The sequence below is a fragment of the Rhynchophorus ferrugineus genome, unplaced genomic scaffold (assembly GCF_030347505.1).
Source record: "Rhynchophorus ferrugineus isolate W39M unplaced genomic scaffold, kcgeb_rfMv2 rfM4, whole genome shotgun sequence".
NCBI lineage: Eukaryota > Metazoa > Arthropoda > Insecta > Coleoptera > Curculionidae > Rhynchophorus > Rhynchophorus ferrugineus.
The window spans coordinates 17,005,432-17,028,788 of NW_027472583.1; the positions used below are offsets into that span (position 1 = coordinate 17,005,432).

The 23,357-nt window shown below is 31.4% G+C and overlaps 4 protein-coding genes and 1 long non-coding RNA gene across 8 annotated transcripts in view; 2 read left to right on the forward strand and 3 right to left on the reverse strand.

Annotated features, from left to right (window-relative positions):
- Nucleotides 1-15,830, reverse strand: part of Tomosyn (syntaxin-binding protein tomosyn) — a 360,116-nt gene extending 344,286 nt beyond the window's left edge. For 3 of the 4 annotated variants that reach the window (XM_076402722.1, XM_076402721.1, XM_076402718.1), the window contains exons 1-2: nucleotides 15,697-15,830; nucleotides 15,285-15,452 (exon numbers count right to left, since the gene is read on the reverse strand). In XM_076402722.1, coding sequence (XP_076258837.1) covers nucleotides 15,285-15,407 — 123 coding nt within the window. In that variant the 5' untranslated portion in view covers nucleotides 15,408-15,452; nucleotides 15,697-15,830. Of the gene's footprint in view, nucleotides 1-14,349; nucleotides 14,527-15,284; nucleotides 15,453-15,696 lie in introns of those variants that run through there. The other variant, XM_076402719.1, reaches the window with a different exon arrangement.
- Nucleotides 6,789-7,095, reverse strand: LOC143195508 (uncharacterized). Its single transcript, XR_013005549.1, has 2 exons — nucleotides 6,964-7,095; nucleotides 6,789-6,908 (listed from the first exon to the last, which is right to left on the reverse strand). It is a non-coding gene; the product is annotated as an uncharacterized LOC143195508 (long non-coding RNA).
- Coprox (oxygen-dependent coproporphyrinogen-III oxidase) lies at nucleotides 15,779-18,411 on the forward strand. The gene is made up of 7 exons (XM_076402732.1): nucleotides 15,779-15,908; nucleotides 16,034-16,710; nucleotides 16,774-17,047; nucleotides 17,098-17,292; nucleotides 17,347-17,653; nucleotides 17,716-17,885; nucleotides 18,164-18,411. Exons 2-7 carry the CDS (start codon nucleotides 16,637-16,639, stop codon nucleotides 18,275-18,277), a joined length of 1,134 nt encoding a protein of 377 aa, XP_076258847.1. The 5' UTR covers nucleotides 15,779-15,908; nucleotides 16,034-16,636; the 3' UTR covers nucleotides 18,278-18,411.
- Nucleotides 18,367-21,431, reverse strand: LOC143195504 (putative ATP-dependent RNA helicase DDX10). Its single transcript, XM_076402731.1, has 10 exons — nucleotides 21,191-21,431; nucleotides 20,529-21,136; nucleotides 20,279-20,479; nucleotides 20,014-20,214; nucleotides 19,847-19,963; nucleotides 19,263-19,780; nucleotides 19,046-19,210; nucleotides 18,820-18,990; nucleotides 18,619-18,745; nucleotides 18,367-18,564 (listed from the first exon to the last, which is right to left on the reverse strand). The coding sequence occupies exons 1-10, from the start codon at nucleotides 21,323-21,325 to the stop codon at nucleotides 18,420-18,422; spliced, it is 2,388 nt and encodes a 795-aa protein (XP_076258846.1). The 5' UTR covers nucleotides 21,326-21,431; the 3' UTR covers nucleotides 18,367-18,419.
- Nucleotides 21,432-22,016: 585 nt separating this feature from the next.
- TBCB (tubulin-binding cofactor B) lies at nucleotides 22,017-23,296 on the forward strand. The gene is made up of 4 exons (XM_076402735.1): nucleotides 22,017-22,231; nucleotides 22,307-22,577; nucleotides 22,663-22,879; nucleotides 22,929-23,296. The coding sequence occupies exons 1-4, from the start codon at nucleotides 22,112-22,114 to the stop codon at nucleotides 23,044-23,046; spliced, it is 726 nt and encodes a 241-aa protein (XP_076258850.1). The 5' UTR covers nucleotides 22,017-22,111; the 3' UTR covers nucleotides 23,047-23,296.
- The last annotated feature ends 61 nt before the right edge of the window (nucleotides 23,297-23,357 follow it).

The window sequence follows — 23,357 nt, forward strand, 5'->3', positions numbered from 1 at the left end:
TTATTAGTTTAATGTTAATTAGGGAAATACATACAAATGTATTAATCCCGTACTCGCCTTGCTTGTGTATGCAAGTACAACAGAACTGTAGTAATAAATTAATTTGTAAATTAAGATTGTAGTAAGCATATCTAATGTAAGATGTCATTAATAAAAAAATGCATAACTTATATTCATCAACATTCTCCATAATTCCCACAGCCTGGACAGCGTTCAATTCTGAGATTGGCTTTACCTTATAGTAATAGATACACTTTTTGTACAGATATCCGAATTATGTCCTCTATTAGAAAAAAAGGAACGAAATTCCTTTTCCCCCTACCCATTATACACGATATACCGATTTTAAAACGTGAAAATACGTCCCGGTCCTATTATAAATTACCTTTACCTCTTTTCGTCGACAGGCAAGGTACTGGCTGGACAATAATTATGGGAGCGGCCATGTAATTTAAATTCCAGGACCGAATAAGCAAGCGTAACCTGAAGACGTGGAATATTCGGTAACACAAAGAGCGAACGGAGCAAATGAGGATGTTCTGAGCACGGGCACACGCGTCACCCTAATAAAATACCGAACATTCCTGGAGCGCTCCACGTGAAAAATTACATAAGCGAAGTGGGAACTAAATGGCAACGTTATCCGCCCTATTTTGTCCTAATTTATGTTAATTTTAGGTAGAGAATTCGCAGCAAACTACAGGAGAACAGAACGGAACAGCTTCGACATTACTGCTTGGTTAAATATCCTATAAAAAGAAATTCTTTACCTAACATAATATCATTCTATATGTAATAATACGTGTTATAAGACGACAGTATTGAGGTAATCAATTATATTTTAAATATAATAAAAATAACCCAACAACTTTTCATTCAATTTTTTGTCTCCAAATATGCGAATTTTCTCCAAATATCATACGAGCAAACCATTTGGATGAAAAATGATAAATGACAGTAGAACTAATAACTAAGGTTTCTTCAATCTCGCTCATTCGCAGTTTTGGATGAACTGCCAACTTCATCGGCGAGCAAATGATGAGCACGATTAAACTCATACCGTAATTTCGTAAAGTAGTAAAACGATTGCTGGGGGGCATGACAATCCGCATTAAAAGTCGTCATAAAACATCACAGGAAAAACGAGAATCAAGTTTCAAGCCACTGAAAACAAAATAAAACGCGTTTAAAGTTATAACAAAATGTTTTCATTCAAATAACTGAATGAAAAACTAAATAGGGCCCGCCTATACAGACAAACAAATATATGCAGTCCTCTATTTTTGTTTCTTCTTAAAACAATATTTTAATGAATTCTATTACTTTAATGAAATCAAATATAACCTGCTTTTTTTATTTCGTCTGGAGTTTTAACATTAACAAGAAAATATTAACTTCGTGGTTATCTTTTTTTTTATGTAAGAAATGTTGAAAAAAACGGTGTAAATTAAGTCACAAGCCTAATATAATAAGAAATTGGACTTTTAATTACACTAGCATGAGAAAAAAGTCTTCTCGATATTTAGCAAACAAAAAAATTGCCACCAATTATTTTTAATATCTAATAATTGTTTTACATAATATTACAATCGTATAACTAGAACGACACGGAGTCACGCCACTGAGTTCTAAATAAAAGGCTACCTACACCTATCGATGATGGCGTACATCTCTTCACGATAGAATGCACATAAACAATTGATTAATGCACTGTTTTCTCGTCAACTTCGATCCGTTATCGATAGCGTTCATTCCTCCGATTATAATGCAAAACGCCAGGCTCGTCGGGGAAAACGCCGGGATGGAAAAACAAAGTAAAACGGACCGACCAAACTCGTACCGGCCTACGTAGTTTTTTCGCTTTTTTATGCGTCGACGTTTCAATCCTGGATCGGAGATAACAATGATTCAAGTTCAACTAACATTAGATAGTTTTTTAATTAGTGTATATTTAATAATCGTATTGTAACGACAAAAACATCAATGGTCGTTTTGACTGGTAACTGTTACATGTAGTCTATTCAAAATAACAGTGAACCCACGTCATCACGATGTCGAACGTGTTGCCTATAGTAATTTGTAAAATCGTTTAAAACTGAAACGGTGATTATCCTACTCACATTATTCCAGTTAAATAGAAATAGAATATTGTCTGATACAAAATACAGGTTATAAATCAGCAAACGTCGATTTAGCGTTTTGCTTATTTTAATAAATTTCAAATCGCTACTTGTTTTTATTCTGATTGAAAATGAAGAAGCAGATTGCGTTTCTAATCAGTTACTTCGAATTTGATCGAGCATGCATGCACTAGATGTACCATAATGTTACAATAAATTATATTTGATGACTTAATTTTTGTTTCATTAATTAATTTATATCAGACTTTTGTTATATGTCAAAGCCAAAATAAAGTAAAACTCAAAGTTGATGCGGCAACATTGCAATGATTTGACGTCATAAATTTGGATAACGCGAGTTCACTCTTTTATTGAATGGATTATACAAAACATATGATTATACAGAAGACCTAATTATTAGAATTAATAAGTGTTCAAATTAATTTGTAGCGTTTTCATTTTGTATAAATATTTTAAAAGAAAGTTTACAAGTGCATTATTACAAATATATATATATATATATATATATATATATATATATATATATATATATATATATAAATCGACGAACAAAAAATATCGACACACGTTTTTAACAAAATAGATATTTCTTCTCTCTTATTCTACTTTTCTACGCAAAATTTACCTTCTATGATTGGAATAGACACTGATGTAACACCAACCATCCAAGAATTAATCGATAATTGCGATTAGATACGCTTAGTCGAATCTTAATTTACAAATTAATTAATTGATATTGCTCTGTTGCACTTGCGACGAATAGAAGAAGCAATAAAAAATTAAAAATAAATTATACTACTTAAGCTAAAGTTAAGACCAACACTATACACTATACAAGTTCATGTAGTTTTGTTTGCTTCAGTCCACCGATGTCCCCAGTAACTGTATTGCTTCCACATTACTATGATTACTATGATCTTCCTTGGTTAAGTAACGAAAAAAAAGTATTGGTAAAAAAAAATCGATGTGTGAACTTGGGAGTGTCTTCCTACTAAACCATACAGTCTCTTAATTTTAAGTCCGATCCGTCAGTTTTGTCTAAAGTGATGAAATTATTATCTGACATAGACATTATCTAGTGTATTCAGTAATAATAATAAGTAAATGATTATAAAGAATTTTATTGCTATATATTGTGTAAATGTAATGTTATTTATAATATTTAATTACAAAATAATCTTTAGCGCGTGAATACTTTAGCGTCAAGAAATACTCGAGATCTCGAAAATTCTGAGATCACCATCAGGAACATGTTGGATTTGTTGCAATAGATACATTCCCCATCACCAGTGATAATTCGATTAAAAACCATAAAAGCTTGGGATTTTTTCCAAGACCATTTTTTCAAGTATCCGTGGCCACTCCAAAATCAGAGACCATTCCAAAAAACATTCAGTATTACTAAGCATGGTTACTGGAATAACTAGAATAGCTGTTTTTATCTGATTTTACACCGTTAATCACTACCAGTAATCACAAACCAAAGTACATTAATATGCCCTAGTAAAATTCGAACCCGCCACTATCGCAGAAGTAAAAATACCACTTATCGTCTTTTGAAACTGGTAGTGAAAAAACTTATCATCTTCCCTAATTTACTACGTACAATTTAAATAGAACCCATAGTCAAACTATATAGTCTGAGAGTATGTAAAATTAACAAAATAGTACATAATCATATATCACTAAGCTTAATTATCCTGAAAACTAATCAAATGCAGTATTCTGCAATATATTCTGATATTTACAATGTTGATAAAACATTATAAAAATACACTAAAATGTTAAAAATAAACAAACTTAGACTTTTAATACAAAAAAAAACGTTTTAAAATAAAATATGTGCGTAATGATCGTTGTAGTAAGTAAATAAAAATCAATTTGAAGTCGGTACTGCGCCCAAACAGTTATATTAAATTAGATTTGTTTTGTTCCTTTTTCATTTTGTCTTTAAGACATAAAATTATACTGTTATTTTTATATTGTTCGAGGGCTTGGCAGCGACTTCAAACTGATTTTTATTTAGTTATTACAACGATTATTACGTACATATTTTATTTTAAAACGTTCTTTTTTTGGTAAAAGTCCAAGTTTTTTTATTTATTTATTTTTTAAAGTCGCTTCAACTTTTTATTGTAAAAATATTTTATTTTTCTCTTTTTAGTGTTAGATATTTACTCAATAAATCAGGCAGTTATTTTATTAAGTTTCACAATGGATAATCCAAATAAAATTACAGCCAGTATGAGAAAAAATAGGAATAAAGAAACAATGATTGAAAATAAGGAATGTTTCAGGCACTGGGTCTCGCTACCTAGTCTAAATGATTTGACAAATGTTCCAACCAAACTAGAAAAAAGAAAGTTGCTGCCCTGTTGGGAATCGAACCCGTGACCTCCGCGTGTGAGCTTAACATTCTAACTATTACATCAGAGAAAAAGTTGTCTATCATTAACACATGCCTACATATAACATTATACACAAATATCACATTATACAAGATTATTTTAGGTACAAATATGTGAAAACATTGTACGTGCTTTTGAAATGTAAGGTCTTCCCTCGATTTCTCCCCATTTCCGCCAACTGACCCTAACTTGGTTCCAACAGGACCACCTCAGAAGGGCATTCTATCGAATAAAAAAAGAATTTTGAAAATCAGTACATAATTGACGGGGAAATCGGCGAACATACATTAAAAAAATATATACAGCCAAACATAGAACCTCCTCTTTTTTGAAGGCGGTTAAAAAGTAAGCGTCTTTTATAAAAAATATCTGGCAATGGTGTTTTTACGATTACAGAAAGTCGTAATATATTATGCACTGCATCAAAAGGTCCCTTTTCCGTCCTGAACGTTTGGCTTTCAAGATCGCTCTAGATTATACTTGAACATAGAAGAAAAAAATCCTTTATTCACCGCCCATTTATCGCGGTATTATTCAGTTTCGCTGGAATCTCGACGATTATCATACGAAATTAACTCGCAAAAAGCCGGAATTCTTTGAACCAGGCCTTTATCAATATTCGTCTCGAGCGCGTCGTGAAATGGAGACGCGTCGGTCAGGCGTCGCTGTCGCCCCGGTCAGGACGACGTACAGGCGACGCCATTCCCCATTCGCAGTACGAACACGATACCTCCGACGTGCCCCCGTTCCCGCAGTGTCCCTTTTAATTGTATGCTAATGGGTCGTTTCTCGTCGCCGATCCCGGACTTTTTCTGGATATTAACGCCGTTAATGGCGTCTCGACGTTTGTTTCTGTGAGAATTGGACCGGGAAGTTAAAAAAAAACAGCTGAAACGCAAAATATTGAATATGCAGAAAATCTCATAATATAAGGAAGATGGACTAAATAATATGAACCCCGAATATATATACAATATTTAACAGGTCAATTTAAAAGTCCCCGGCCTACCATAGTAAGACACATTTTTTGGGCAAAATTAGCTTTTTTTATTCAACATAATTCCCTTCAAGGGTGAGACACCGACTATAGCGACCCTCCAACTTTTCGATACCATTTTTGTAGTAGGATTTGTATTTTGCTTCAAAATAAGCCTCAGTTTCGGCGATCATCTCTTCATTCGACGAAAATTTCTTACCAGCGAGCATTCATTTTGAGATCTGAGAACAGGAAATAGTCGCTGGGGGCCAGATCTTGAGAATACGGTGGATGAGGAAGCAATTCGAAGCCCAATTCATTGATTTTTGCCATCGTTTTCCACTTTCTTTTTCTTCAAATGCGGCCGTTTTCGGCGATTTCGTCCTTCAAACAGTCCAATAACACTATGTAATAGTCGCTGTTGATGGTCCATCCTTTTTCAAGGTAGTCAATGAAAATTATTCCATGCGCATCCCAAAATACAGACGCGACAGTTGCGTTTTCCCACGCTTTGGAGCGGGTTCATCGTGTACAGTCCACTCGGATGGCTGTCGATTGGACTTTGTTTCAAGCCATGTTTCATCCATTGTCTCATATCTACGCAAAAACTATATTATTAGTTATTACGCTTGATCATCTTGAAACACTGCTCCGAATCATTAACTCGTCTCTGTTTTTGGTCAAAAGTCAGCTCGCACGGCACCCACTTTGCACAGAACTTTCTCATACCCAAATATTCATGAATGATATGATATGTACACCTCAGTTATATACGCATCTTTTGAGGATTAGGGCTAACTAAAAAAATATGAATTTAATTCTAGTAGCACTATCTATATGTCAGGCAGGAGACTTTTCAACTGACCTATTATTTATTAATAAGGTTTTAAGCTAACATGTGCTTTTAAAACGGCTGCAATTCTTCGAGGAATATATTCCTATAGTCTAACCAAAGAAGCAATGAACATATGTCATCAAGATATTTAGAATCAGACAATATTTACCTTCTCATCTTGTTCCTGTTAAAAAGAGATACAATGCTATCTGATACGTAAACATGTAATCGAGACTACAAAATTCTTTAAAATGTTAGTCAACAACAATAAGTTATAAACCAACAAACATTGTTTTAAGGCATTGTTTGTTTTGATAAATTTCAAATAACTACATATTATTACTCTGATTGAAAATGCCGAAGCCAGACAGAGCAGATTGCGTCACTAATCAGTGAACCCGGACAGGAAGGAGATAATGTAAAATTCGTTAAAGATGTTAACATTTTTACTGTTATGTACATATTAAGTGGTAACAGTTTTTATTGAAAGTATTTTGAGCGTGTTGCAACTGCACTGAATATTAGTATGGGCACGGTCATAAAGATATCTGAAAAAAAATTATTATTTAATTATTACATTGTTACTAGTCGTTTCCGATTAACCTACAATTTGTCTTTGTAATAACTTAAATCTATCTCAGTATCTGATGAAATAATGCCACCGCTGTATTATTACATGCACCTCACTACACAAGATCAGATGGTTTGATTCCTTTGAGTCTGTGTCCTGTTCTGATGGTATCCAAAAGTTGCAATACTTCAATATTCTCATGAGAATAGAGTCTTTCCTCATGCCCCCTTGCAACTCTCTTGATTTCTTGGCTGACTGTGGGTATCTGATGGTCTCGCTGTAGGTAGCCAGTCCTGTAGTATTTGGGTGCGCCCACAATACTTCTCAGGACTGTTCTGAAAAATTTGCATTTTGTTTATATTACTCTTTGCAGAACATCCCCATAATTGAACTGCAGGTCCATATAAGTTTCAGTATTTGCTTATTTGATAACAATTTATTATGTACTGACAATTATGATTTTCTTCCAATTAGCCAATACATTTTCTTCTTTACATGTTCCTTCCAGCGAAGTTTTGCATCAAGATTAATTCCGAGATATTTAGCGCTGTTACTATATGGAATGATAGTATTATTTAATGTTATTGGTGCTTGTACGGTCTAATTGTAGGTGAACTGCGCATGCTTGTGGCCAATTATTTATATTGTCACTTGCCTGTTGTAATTTTCGTGTGGCTTCTTCAGTATTGCCTCCGACAGCTATAATCGCAGTATCATCAGCAAATGTAACCATCGTAATATTCTCCATTTGTGGTATATCACAAGTGTAGAGTAGATAAAGCATTGACTCCAGTACAGTTCCCTATGGTACACCTGCTTTAGCTTTTTTTCTTGTAGCATTTCTGGTTGTAATGTACGATTTTAGTCTTCTTTCTTATCGAAGGCTTGTGCTACATCTAAAAATATAGCTGACCATACTTTTTTACCTTCGTAGGCTTTTTCAATAACATCTGTAATTCTATGGACCTGGTTAATTGTTGAATGCTTGTTAATAAACCCTAAATGATGTGTTGCTATTAGGTTTTTTCTCTCTATCAATTGCAAAAAATAAAAAATATAATCTTGGATTCACTTAAAAGAAACGGCCCTCATACGAAGCGGGTGACGAATCAGCATCAGCTTGATATTAAAACTCTATCAGAGATCAGTGAGTTTTTTTTTCAATATTAATATAATTTAATACAATTATTTCAGGGGAAACTGTTTGAAAAGTATCTATACATAGTTTAGAGCTATGAGAGCTAGAAGCCATATGATCTTTGAGGCCTGTAGAATATCCCTTCGTATACTGTCAGGTAGTATAGAATTTAAATGGTGTAAAGATGAAAATTCCAAACATCGATTTTAAAAGCATATAATAAAATTAATGAGACTTATTATTTCAATTTGTGTATTTAGATGAAACAGGATATTTCAGAATGGAACATTGGATCACTAATGGCAAGATGATAATAAAAAGTGTTAAGACAATAAAAATTGATGGAAAAAAATAAACGTTAAAATAACAACTAATTGGGTATTATTAGTCATAATATTTAATAATAATTCATTGCCGATATATTGTTCTTGTTATTCCTAGAATTGTTGGGTTGGAAGGGTTAATAACATCTTTGGTTAGGATGACTCGACCCATCAACGATGAAACTGACAAATACACCAATACATGATTATTTTTAAAAAAATATGTGAAAACATCGTACGTGCCTTTGAAATTTTAGAGTTTTCATCGATTTCCCCCAAACAGATCTTGACTTGGTTCCAATGAGACCGCCTCGAATGTGCACTTTTTCGAATAAAAAAAGGGTCAGGTCAACACAAGAACAGGTCAATTGAAAAATCCGTGGCTTGACACATAGATGGCGCTACTAGAATTAAATCCATATATTTTTAGTTAGCCCTAAACATCAAAAGATGCGTGTATAAATTTGACAGCTGTCGGATCACTAGTTTGTGAATTATAACATTTTGAGTGCAGCAACTTTTGTTATTGTGAAAAAAATGGATGAAAGGAATGTCGCGTGTTGATAAAAAATTTTAAATTTTTTTAAAAAATTGCTTTTTGAAAGGAAAAAATATAGCTGAGGCAAAAACTTTGCTTGCTGCCGAGTTTCCGGACACTGCCCTAGGAAAATCAACCATCAAGGAATGGTATGCTAAGTTTAGACGTGGTGAAATGGGCATTGAAGACGGCGAACGCAGTGGACGCCTAAAAGAGGTTGTTACCGACGAAAACATTAAAAAAATGATTTTGAATGACCGTAAATTGAAATTGAATGAAATAACAGACATTCTAAAGATATCAACTGAACGTGTACATCATATCATTCACGAATTTTTAGGTATGAGAAAGCTCTGTGCAAAGTGGAATAATTTTCATTGATTACCTTGACAAAGGAAGGACCATCAACAGCGACTATTAGATAGCGTTATTGGGCCGTTTGAAGGACGAAATCGTCGAAAAACGGCCGCATTTGAAGAAAAAGAAAGTGCTGCTTCACCAAGACAATGCACCGTGTCACAAGTCAGTGAAAACGATGGCAAACTTTAGGGGACTTTTCAATTGACCTGTCATATATATACAGCCGAACATAGTGCCTCATCCTTTTTCGAAGTCGGTTAATAAATTGACTCAAATAATACCCAACCGAACATGGAACAAAATAAAATATACTACAATACTTGCAACGTTATACGTTATGCTAATACATCCCTATCTCGAGGGGACTTTTAGTTGGTTTTTTTCTAGACAGTAAACGCCCGCGAATATCGTCCCGGTGTTTGCTCGTGCGAAAATTAGTTCTGGAAAAGGGACAAGAGATAAAGGCAGTTAAGCCGTGTAATTGGGACAGATACGCCTAAAATGTTCGTTCTGGAATCAACAACATCTTACTCGGTCATTAAGACTTCGCAAATGTTTAAACAAAGGGAAGGGAAAAATTCAAGTTTAACATCAGCTGCCGCCTTTTCGTTTCAGATTCTCTGGCCTCCTTAAATATTCGGGATTATATCTGATATCTAAAATAACAAAAAAAATTCTTCTGTACCTACGCTGGTGTTTTAACCGTTTAAGTTGTTCATTTCTACTGAATTCAGTAAACTTTAATCATTTTGTTGTGCGTTACAACATATTTTGCAAATGCAATTGCAATGATTTTAAAATGTATATAACTATAACAGAGGGTGGTTTATTAAATAGTTTAATAATTTATATTTTCGTAACTTAGATAAAAAATTTGATGGACATCTAGAATGACGACAACTAGAGGCAATGAACTTCATAAAGCAGCTGCTGAGCTAAGAAGTAGTTACATGTCCAAAAAAAAGAAAACGAACTTAGCTGTCGGATCCAGAGAAAACCCCAGACCTGTTAGATTTATTCTTAGTTAGAATCATAACATCCAAATATATGGAAGTCGAAAAAAACTTTGACCTAAGTTCAAATCGCACACAAGTGATTCTGACACTGAATGAAAATATAATAAGAAAATAACAAAACAAGAGAACATTCTGGGAAGAAATTGTTAAAAAATTTAGTAATCGAATTCAACTAAATATACCCCTTAAGGGAATAGAACAATTACATTTTTACTTAACCTATAATGAATATAAAGCTGTTTAGAATAAAACTCCATGAATTTAAGAGTACAATTAAAATAATTAATTATCCGAAAGAAATCAAGGAAATGGTAGCTGAAGAACGAAAGGTAACAGAACAATATAACTCAAAGGTTGAAAAGGGAAATACTGAAAATTAAAAACAAATTTATAAATAACTATATGAATAATCTAACAGATGACAGGAAACAGATTATTCGCTCTGGAAAGCCACCTAAAACGGTCATATCTACACAGCCCACCTGTAAAAGACCTACTTGGAAATTGGGCACGCAGCCATCAAGAAAAAGCTAAAGCATTTGCTGGCCATCTAGAAAAAAACAAACGAAACGAAAATGATATTGAGTATAATTTTCCGAACTTAGAAGAAGGTTTCAACTAGTAGCGTCAAAAGAAGTAATCTAAATTATCAATGTTGACATTAATCCTAAGAAATCATCAAGTTATGACTTAATAACAGGATAATTCCTGCACAAAAAACACCAAGAAAGGCAATTATAAAACTTACCAACTTGATTAATGTAGTATTGCGACTAAAAAATGTTCCAGACGTTTGAAAGAAATTATCATCCCAAAACCTGGAAAATCACCCCAACGAAATAAAAGTCTATACATCTATCTCTATTTAACAGTAATATCTACGGTATTTGAAAAACTCCTATTATAATGGATAAAGCCTAAAATAGACAGAAAAACCTAACACCTACGCATCAGTTTGAGTTGGTATGTTCAGATATACTCTTAGATGTGGCACAAGCCTTCATTCTAGCTACAGAAAATGTTCTCTAAACTATACACTTGAGATATTAAAATCTTACATTACCGCCAAAATGTTTCAATGAGTCAAACACGATGAAGGTCAAACACAATAAAAGAAACTAATAAAACAATTGTAGCACGAACCATTGGGACCAATTATTTACCTAGTCTACACATGTGATATACCACAAATGGAAAATATCACGATGGCTACATTTGCTGATGACACTGCCATTTTTGCTGTCGCAGATAACAGCGAAGAAGCCGCTCGAACAGGTAAGTGACAATATAAATAATTGGACCCAGACTAGAAAAATAAATATTAACGAGTAATTAAAGTAAATTTGTGCATGTGCAGTTCACGTATAATCAAGCGGCTCAACTACCAATAATAATAAATAATAATATAATTCCATATAGCTAAGTATCTCGGAATAAACCTAGATGCAAAACTTCGCTGGAAGGAACATGTAAAAAGTAAAAGAAAAGAATATCAGCACATAATAAATTGCTATTATATAAGCAAATATTGAAAACCATATAGATATACGAAATACAATTTTTTAATATGAATAAAATTAAAAACAAAGTCCTGAGAAGTATTGTATGTGCACCGAGATAGCACAGGATTGACTACTTTTATCGAGACCTTCAGATACCGACTGTTACCCAGGAAAAAAATTGAAGGAGATATGAGAACAGACTCAATTACCATATCAATATCGAAGTAATACAACTATTGGATGGTGTTATCCAGACAGGACACAGACTCCAAAGAATCAAACAATTTGATCTGGTGTAGTGTAGTAAGATGCATTTAAGAGAAAAACATCAGTGTTAATACATAAACATTATTACACCAGAGACTAAGAGTAGATATGTCCTCCTAGATATATACCTAGATTTAACTTATTTTAAGAACAAATTTTAAGTTAGTCGGTCACGACTAGTAACAATGCAATAAATTAATCAAAAAAAATGTTCATTAGATAAGCAAATATTATTAAAAATGGAATTTATACTATAGAACCCTTGGTTAAGGATTTACCATGGATTCAAGAAATATATAAAGGCGTATGAAGTCGAAGATTATTTGAAATCAGCATTTCAGGATCTCGCATCGTCCACTAATAAAATGTATAGATTATCTAATTTATGAAAGTGCGTAAGTGAATATTTTCGATAACAAGTTTTATAATAATTGTTAGTCAACTAGATTTACACTATCTTAAAAAATCCTATAAAATTGGCGTGGTATAAAGGTTATCCTAAAATGTACTACAATTTAAACTTGTGTTTAAATATAGGTCGGCAAATTTGAGGATACCATTTTATATGCTGAATTTTTTAAATTTATTGATATATTATTACTACTCCTTGTCGACTAATTCACAATTTGTCTCTACAGTGGATTAAAACTAGGTACTTATTAGAACACCCATTGACCCTTAGTCTCTAATAAAATAAAATAAAAATTAGTCTTTTCTCTATGGTAGTTGGAATTCGAAGATCCCAGTGTAAATAATTGTTCCTATAGTATCTCGATGCATCCTCACTACTTACTCCATACTCAGGAATATTCCGAAATATTTGTATTATGTTGATATCATTTCTCGCAGAACATACCCGTAACTGAATTCCATGGGTCTATATAGGTTTTAAATATTTGCTTGAACCGCAACAACTTACTATGTACAGATTTAGATTTTTTTTCATCTTCGTATGCTTTTTCAATAATTTTCCGAATTTGATGGTATCGGTATATGAGGTTTCCAGGAATGCTATATTAATCAAATTACTGAGTTTTATAATAGCCTTTTTTGGTAGATATTTCCGTAATTGTATTAAGCAACACCCGGTGTTTTTTTTGGAAATCCTTAGATGACCCTTTATACTTTATAAACTATAATTCTAAAACAATAACTGAATTTTCTATTTAATTAAAATCTTGTGCAAATTTTGTAATGCCCTATATAAAAAAAACAAATTTATTTCATTTAACAAGACTCTCATATGACTTTCACTAAATAATAGGGAATGAACCCTAGAACGTATATAAAATTTAAGCAGTAGTCTCAAATTACACACAACTTAGAATTGGCCAACTAAATAACAAGGTGTATGAAGAAAACACAAATTCTGATTCAAAGCTGAAACCCCTTATACAAACGTAAAGATATAAATTATATTTTGAATTTTGTTGCACTTTGCTTGGACACTGAAACAACTGGAATAATAGTTTAGAAGAATAAAAACAATCCTTTGTATTATCAGGTCATGTCAGTAGATGCCAATCATGCAGGAATTAACGGAAGAATTAATTTTGAACATCTTTATTAGATAGTGTAATTTAATTGCATCTATGTAATTAGTAAACTTGTAATTAGTAACAGTATACATTAATTAAAATAACAATATCAGTGATTTTATGTTATGAATAGAAATAAAAAGATATCCCATAAATGACTGAAATTATTTATATCCATAACTACTAGTTTTCCCCATATCTCTGATGACAGTTTAAATCACACAGCTTTTAATTCGTAATTACAGAACCTCTTTGTAGAAATGCCTTTAAATAAATTTGAAGATTACAAATCAATTAAATAAATTCAGTCGTCATAAAGTTTTTCTCGGTAATATTAAATACTAACCACGGAAAAACAAGCATCCGCTATTGGCTGATTCTGACAACATTCTTAATATCCGAATATCATAAATTTATTCGGCATTGTGTCAGTACAAGTCAAAGAGAAAGTGAGACAAAATATATGCATTAATTAGTATGCTTCAAGTGTAGGAACTACGACAATATATAATATAATATAATATATACTAATGCATTCAAATTTGTAAATAATATGCTTTTAAAACTTTATTTTTTTCATTGTGGTGTATAATTAAATTCTATTAATAACAGTAAAATAGAATATGAAAGAAATCGTTCTAATTATTCTTCGTTGATTTTTAAAAGATCCTGAAGGTTAACTTATTGTAAATGATCTCATCCAAGTAAATATAAATAAAAACTATAATGTACTTACCTGTTTCACGTTTATTTTTATTAAACCCGACTGGGTCTTCGGAATCTGTTTAGGTCTAAAACTATTACCCATAACTATTATAATGTGATCACAACTGTAAACACTGAAAAATCGGGAAAAATGTTGCAAAAAATGCGTAAACCGCACTAACCAATCAAAATATAACTAAAATCAGCGCCATGCGCATACGTAACTAAGCGACGACATTAAGCGCTGATAACCGGCAAGAAATAATTAAAACACACACAATGAATGCCGACATAAACGCTTAAACGAGTGTAATCGTAAACGCATAAAAACGTCACGAGAACTTGACCTTTCGTTGACATACTTTGCTTTTCAACAGATGATCGTAAAAACTAAATCGGATGCAAGCATACACCGAAATATCGCAGCAAATTCATTAGAGAAGCTTTATGGTGACTTGATTAACTTGTTGCATAGTTTTTCTAAAGTAACTTTCAAGCTTACTTCAGTATTTTAATAAAATTATTCATAATTCAAATTACATTCAAACATAGTTAATACATTCAAATAAACAAACATATAACAAAGATATATATATATATATATATATATATATATATATATATATATATATATATATATATATATATATATATATATATATATATATATATATATATATATATATATATATTGTTATATATATATATTGTTAATATTGATTTTCCTTAAAATAAGGAGGGTAAAATAACACATTGTGTATTAAACAGAACATTCTCATAGCCTACTACTGATAAAGCAGTAGTTTACATTGCAAAAATCGAAATATGTGTGGAGTTGCGATAGCTTTATTTTTATCTCTAAATGAATATGGAATGAATATAACAATATAGGTTTTTGACTTAATAAAAATATCAGTTTATATTTATTTTTAAAATGTTAAAATTATATAAATAAAACACACTTACCCTTTTGACCTGGAAATGTTCAGGCCGCAGAGACTCTTGAATTTCCTGGTCAGGCCTGGATGGTTGCTGAACCACGGAATTTCGAAAATTGTCCAAAACTCCTTTGAATGTAAACTTTTTCATCTTCTAATTGATGCCAGTTCGGAATTTTCGAAGATTCACATTCGCCTGAAGGAGAGCATTATCATAGATAATTTACGACGGCCTTAGCATATTTTTTTTCATTCAGATAATTAAACCGAATTGTAACATTCTACTACCAGGTGGAAAATAATACTATGATCGAACGTCGGAGGTAAACAGGGTTCGACCTGCTCCAGACGCCTTCCCGAGTTATACAGTATATGCCTCCGGAAAAATCGGAAAATCCGGGATCCAGCAAAATACGCCAGAGAAGTCAGTAAAGACTTACGTTGATATAAGCTTTCGGCACCGAACAGAACAGTTCCTGTGGAAACAAAATACGATCGGATGTCTGGGATCGATTCGCAACTATATGATGTCTGCGCTAAAGCCCGTATAGGCACGACGCGAGGGGATGTGGTGTAAAAAACGAGGAAAAATTCCAAACGGCCGATTTTGACTTGCACCACGCTGTGACCAAGGCGGAAAAACTGTTTTCTGGTAATGCACAAATAAAAAATAAACGTCAAATCGATAAAATGCTACAACACGCACAAACACACATGTTGCTTATTTGGCGCATTCAAACAATGACCTACTTATTATCTCTATCTCTTTTCTCACAGAAGGTAAACGGAGAAAATTTGTCCAGAGGATTTCTAGTATAACATAATAATACCTTCAGTCAGCTGATTCTTATAGATTTCAGAGCACTTATAAAATTAAACCTTTGATTAGATTTTAGTTAAATTTTTAAAAGAAAGTTTTTTTCCTTAAAAAATATTCCTATATGTACGCATGATCTGCGATTTCACTCTTATCTTATAATCTAAGCTCATTTCTTAATTATCATTAATTATGAAAAGAAAAACAGAAACTGTATTAAAATCAATCCTATTAAGTCAGTAATAGTATTTTACCCGGCTTACAGTTTTTAAATATCAAAAGCGACATATTTGATGAGAAAAATGTCAATATTATGTTACGTGATTTTTCTCACAACCCAAGTTGCCAGCCAAAACATATTGCGGTTTTAATATTAGGCATGATATAAAACAAAATGGAATGTAATTGCAAAATAGTATTCCAATAAAATATATTTAAAATAAGCTGTAAAAGGAACATCTTACGTTTTATTCAAATTTGAGCCATAACCTTCAAATATCGAAATATAACATTATCCTTATCATTGGGTACTCGAATATATTTAAATTAAGTAAGGAGTAAAAATGGTTGGAAATATATTTATAAGAGGTTTCACATTAGTGTCATGTCAGAGGAGAAAGAATTTATTTAAGTTTAAGTAAGTATTAATTATATGTACACATTTTTCCATATTAGAAAATATAGTAAACATATTTTGCAGAAAATACGGCACTATTTTAACGGCCAGTCTAACATTGTTCAGTGCAAAGAGTACAATGGATACCAAAAACTTTATGGCACCTCCAATTACACCTGTAGAAAAATTAGAAAAAAATGCTGATGACATGAAAACAAAAATGGAATTAATGATTATGAAGGTACAACATGAAGTATGTAGAGCACTAGAAAATGAAGATACAACAAAATTTAAAATAGATCGATGGGAAAGAAAAGAGGGAGGTGGAGGTATTTCATGTGTTTTACAAAATGGAAAGGTAATATATCTTACATTTAAAATAATATACTTAGAATTATTTTTATGAAGGTGTTTGAAAAAGCTGGTGTCAATATATCTGTTGTGGAAGGAACTCTTCCTCCAAGTGCTGTTGCTCAGATGCGTTCTAGGGGTAAAAGGTTAGAGGAAGGGACATTACCATTTTTTGCTGCAGGTATCAGTGCTGTCATTCATCCTGTTAATCCTATGGTTCCAACTATACATTTCAATTATAGGTATTTTGAGGTATTTTTTTATTAAATGTTTAGACAAAAATAATTTATTACATTCATTTATTAGGTTCAAAGTGGAAATGAGATACAATGGTGGTTTGGTGGAGGTACTGACCTAACACCTTATTATCTAAATACTGCAGATTGTATCCATTTTCATAACACATTGAAACAAGCTTGTGATAAACATGATTTATCATATTATCCAAAATTTAAAAAATGGTGTGATGATTATTTCCATGTGGTGCATAGAGGTGAAAGAAGAGGTATTGGCGGTATATTTTTTGATGATCTAGACAAACCAGATCAGGAGAAATGTTTCAAGTTTGTTACTGACTGTGCAAATGCTGTATTACCTTCATACATTCCATTGGGTAACTAATATACACAATTTTAATGCACTATTTCCCGTTTTCGTTTGATATTTATTTTTTAGTTCAAAGGCATAAAATCGCAAACTACACAAAAGTAGAAAGAGAATGGCAACTACTAAGAAGAGGCCGTTATGTTGAATTTAATTTGATTTATGATAGGGGCACTAAATTCGGTCTTCATACACCCGGAGCTCGTTATGAAAGTATCCTTATGTCATTACCATTGTACGCTGTAAGTTGACGATATTTCGAACAACTATGTTTATTTTCCCAAAGAAACACTTCAAATAATCCAGTTTTCCATAAATTTGCATCACTTTATCCAATCTAAAGATGAATAGTGCAAGAAGCTCAAAATTACGAGATTAAGAGTTGCATTCATCCGGATTAGTTTTGAAACATGAATATTAATATTCTCTTCTTTTTAACGAATCATAATATGCAAATTGCATGACAAAAAATCAATTTAAATCACAATAAAATTACATTCTAAAGTTAACGTTGTTTTAGAAATGGGAGTATATGCATGAACCATCAAAAGAGTCTCCAGAAGGTACTCTCCTAGAAGTTTTAAGAAATCCTAGAGAATGGGCAGACTTACCTGCACCTAATGAATTAAATTAAATATTGTAGAAAAATGTTAGAGAATTATACATCTGTAGTCTGGTAGGTGTAAACAGATATAAGTTGGGTAAAGGCATGACAAGAATTAATAAATATTTAACAAATTTAATTTTTAAATAAAGGTATTTTTACAAGAGTAATTTTACTTTCCACCTTTTAAAAACATAAGAGCAAGTTCTTCAGTTTCATTGACATCTAGATTAGAACTAATTTGTTCAATCTTTTTCTTTTTGTTTGTAATCTTTTTATCAGTTTTATCTAATATCTTCTGTTTTCTTTTACGTGATCTAAAAAAATGAAACATAAAATATAAAGCGAATGTCACTAATAAATTAACCTACTTTGTTATAACCGATTTCGTTTCATCGACTGTATTTTCTACTTTAGTTTCATCGGATGATTCGTTTTCTTCGTCATTTTTTTTTCCATAAATTTTATCAGGATCTGGCAACCACGACAAGTCTGGACCTAATGTGAATTTTTTTTTAATGAGTATAAATTAAAATTCAATTTATAATTCAACTAGAGTATTAAATAACTACCTTCACTATCACTTTCGCCAAATTCATCTTGTTGTGACTCATTTCTAGCTTTACTTTTTTGTTCTTTTAGTTTCCTCTTTTCCTCTCTATGTTTAGCTTTCAATTTCTCCTTAAACTTCTTTTTATCGATCTTATCGGCCTCTTTAATAGCTGCTCTTGATTTTTCAATATCTGCGTAAATAAAACTATTAACAATCACATAAAACAAAATCAAATTGATAGGTACCTATTCCACACCCTTCTTCATTTTGATTAACAATCTCTGCTTCGGTATTTGTGTCATTTATCGGTGTCCCATCATCACCAAAAACAACCTTTTTATTAACAACTATATTTTTTTTCCGTATATGTTTAACAATATCAGCTTTTGTAATTGGTTTATTATGTTTCACTAAAAAATATAGACTTAATTATGACACGTGTAACCAAAAATTAAAAAATACCTGATGGCAGCTCAAGAGCCTTTTGAAGGTCCATCTCTGGTTGAATCATCGATAAATCTATATCGTGATCTCGTCGAATGAAACCTGACATAAATTCATCATCACTATCACTATCGCTTAATGAAAAATCTGGTTTTATTTTATTAGTTTTCATATTTGATTTAAGTTCAGAGTCTGATTCTCCACTATTGTTAGTCACCGCATCCTCATCTTCTTCATCACTATCTTTAAAGTATAACTTTGTATTTATATTTTTAGCAAGTGATTCATTATTTGCTCTTTCCTTCTTATACATCCTCTCTAAAAATCTTATCCTAGGAGGAGCAACCAATCCTAAACTTTCAGCATATGATTTAAAATCTAGGGCATCTACATCAAAAATATCCTTGTGTTTCATAAAATATACTGCTTTTGCATAATTACTAAAAGCTCTTTTGGCAGTATCTCTCAATGTTGTATTATTAGAAAGAAATATTTGTATTTTTTTCACTGGGTTTTGCAGCTTTAATGGATTAATTCTGATAAAAGATAAAAGTTAATGTGTTAATGCAAAACAGAAGTAAATTATATCATGTCCTACATACTCTATTTTCTCAACAGGAATCTTTTTTTCTTCCAAATATTCAATCATTTTAATTTCACTAGGCATTAACAAAAGCAAACTTTCACCACCTCTGAAATAACGGGCTGTTCTACCAACTCTGCAAATAATTTCATATAACATAACACTACATAAATAGAAAATATTTACCTGTGAATATATGTCTCAACATCCTCAGGGCAATCAGCTTGCACAACCCAATGGACAGCCGGGAAATCAAGACCTCTAGCAGCTAAATCAGTAGCAAATAAAACTGCAGATTGTTTCCTACAGAATTCTTCGTAAATGCTCATTCTTCTTAATTGATGTAATGTACCATATAATGCCATTAAACTGATACCAGGTCTCAATCTAATACAAAAATTATAACTCTGGAATATACACAGCATATTTTATATCAACAATTCTCACTTACTTGCAAAAAATTTCATAAAAATATTTTACTTGTTTACAAGTTGAAAGAAATATAATTGTTTTCTGTTTCAAGTGGTTCCTGATGAAACTCCATAAAATAGAAATTTTGTCATGTAATTCACATACAACAAAAGTTTGCTGTAATTCTTTTGGCGTAGTCATTTCATTTACACTTACGTAAGAAGGGTCTTTTAAACTTAACCTACAAAACAAATTTTAGATATATTAATTACTAAAATAATATCATATACCTTGCCAAATCTTGAACAGATTTAGTTTGTGTAGCGGAAAACAATAAAGTTTGACGTTTTGGTGGTAAGTTTGCTATGATTGAATTCATAGTTTCTTTAAAACCCATATCTAGGCATCTGTCTGCCTCATCAAGTACTAAAATTTTCATAGAGGAACAATCCAAGAGTGGATTTTCATCCATATGTTGCAGTAAACGTCCTGGTGTACATATAATAATATTACACTGATCCATTCTTTTTCTTTCAAATTTTAAGTCCTTTCCTCCAATTATTAAACCTGCTGAAAAATCATGATATTTTCCAACTTTTCTCAATGTTTCAAAAATTTGATATGCAAGTTCTCTAGTTGGTGTTATCACTAAAGCACCAACTCCATCCATTCTTGACCATTGTTCACAATATAGATATTCTAATATTGGTATGAGAAAAGCTAATGTCTTTCCTGACCCAGTTTGTGCAGCTCCCAAAATATCATTTCCTCGTAAGGCAAGTAGTATGCTTTCCCGTTGTATGTCAGTTAATTTGAAATATTTTGATTCTTTTAAACCCTTCATGGTTTGTTGGCTGAGCGGTAGCTCAGAAAATTTAGATATATTGTTAACATCAATCTAGAAATGTATATTATCAATAAACAAAAAATTATTTTAATTTCAAATGCTTACTGATTCATATTGCGATTTTAAGTTTTCAATCTTAACACTTTCGGGAATTGTCTTCTTTTTCTTCGCAAATACTTTAACTTTGGCTTTTTTCTTTTCTTTTAATTTCTTGTTACTTTCCATTGTTTGAGTGGTCATTTATTTATAACTAGTTTACATAAAAAAAGTAAACATAGAAGAAAGCGTGAAATAAACTAAGGCTAAGCTCGCAAAGTTAACCTCTTTTACAGAAAAACTCTGTAATTAATTAATCTTAAAGCTAACTTCAGTGTTGTATAATTAGGAAAGGGTAACAATGATATAATATATCGATATTTATTGAAAAAACTGTCGATATTTTTTTCAATTTCAAAAGTTTATTAAAAATAATTAAATGGTCCCCTATACTGTTTATGAGATATACTTAATTTATTTGAAAAAATATCGATATAATGTTATGTCGGTCTTCCTTATTTTTTCGGCAATATGTGGTTTTAAAGGAGTATATGGCACCAGAATTCTCAATTTCACGTCTAGAGGTAGGGTTGGAGTAAAGAGATATTGATACTTTAAAAAACAAATATCAATATTTTTTTGCCCAATATATCTTTTTTTAAATTTTGAATTCGCTATATCGATAGTCTTCCCTTGTGGCCGACATCCCTAGTTTATATATAATAATTAACATTTTAAAGATATTTTTAAGTAATTAATTGCATAATATGCTTTACCTATAAATTAAATGCCATATTTTCATGAATATAAATCATTAATAATAAGATTTTTTTCATTATTATCATTTTTGGTTCCGGTTTCATTTCGATAGTTTGACATTTTTTATGTTGTATGTTCTATGTGTTTGACACTTGAATTGATTTTGAGTCACTGTCAACAAAAAAAAAGTTTGAAATTTAAAGTATAATATATTGTTTGTGATTAAAAAAAATGGGTGATATTACAGTAATAACGTCAGATTTTCTCAATTTACAAATATCTACATCAAAAAATGACATATCTTTTGGTGAAAAACGATTTCCTAAAAATTTAACTATATCAGACCTAAAGGTGGGTGATTAATATTATAAATAGTATATTTACTTTTGTTTTCCGTTATTTATAAATGTTTTTCTATATTAATAGGCAAAACTTGAGTTAATGACAGGAGGCAACTGTAACACAATGTGTTTAGAGGCTTATAATAAAGACAACAAATTAATTGGCATATTGAATGATAATAACCAATTATTAGGATTCTATCCTCTTGAAGATGGAATGAGATTGCATGTTATAGATGATTTTCAACTCAGATCTGAATTTGATTCTGCAAATGTTCCTAAATTTGAATTATCGGAAGAAGAATATGCTAAAAGGGGGGATTCAGTAAAAACATTTCTAATGAAGAATAAGATGGGTATACATTTGAAGTTTTTTTTAAATTAAAATTAAATAGTCTTTGGCACATCCAAATATATATAATGTGTGTAAATTGTCGGTAGGTAAATATAATGAAGAGTATCTTAAAAAGAAAGAGCAACAAGAAAATGAAGAAAAGTCTTTAGCTGAAAATATTAGCATAGGATCAAGATGTAAGATTACAGTATCGAATGCTCCAACAAGGTTAGGAACTGTTATGTATAATGGTTCCGTGGATGGTTTAACTGGTTATTGGATAGGCATCAAATATGATGAACCAGTTGGCAAACATGATGGAAGGTGCATAACAATTACTTATGTAAAATTATAATTCATATAAGATTTTTAGTGTAAAAGGGAAACGCTATTTTGAATGTCCTGATAAATATGGAGCTTTAGTTAAACCTTCATGTGTCTTAATTGGTGACTTTCCTGAAGAAGATTATGACTTAAATGAGGAACTGTAAACAAGTGTATACCTAGAATATTTGTGAGCCTTTAAACAAATAATTTGAAGCTATAACTTTATTTAAAAGCATAATTAAAATTTTACTAGCTAAACCACTCCCTTTATAACCCCACAAGATATATATATATATATATATATATATATATATATATATATATTTAATATACTTATATACTAAGTATTATAATATAAGCTTTATAATTGATTGTGATAGTGTATTTTTTATTTAATAAAATGCCTTAATTAATTTTCTTTATGTTTATTTCTTAAATCTGAAGAGTGTTTGCTTATTTTGTACTGTTTATTTTA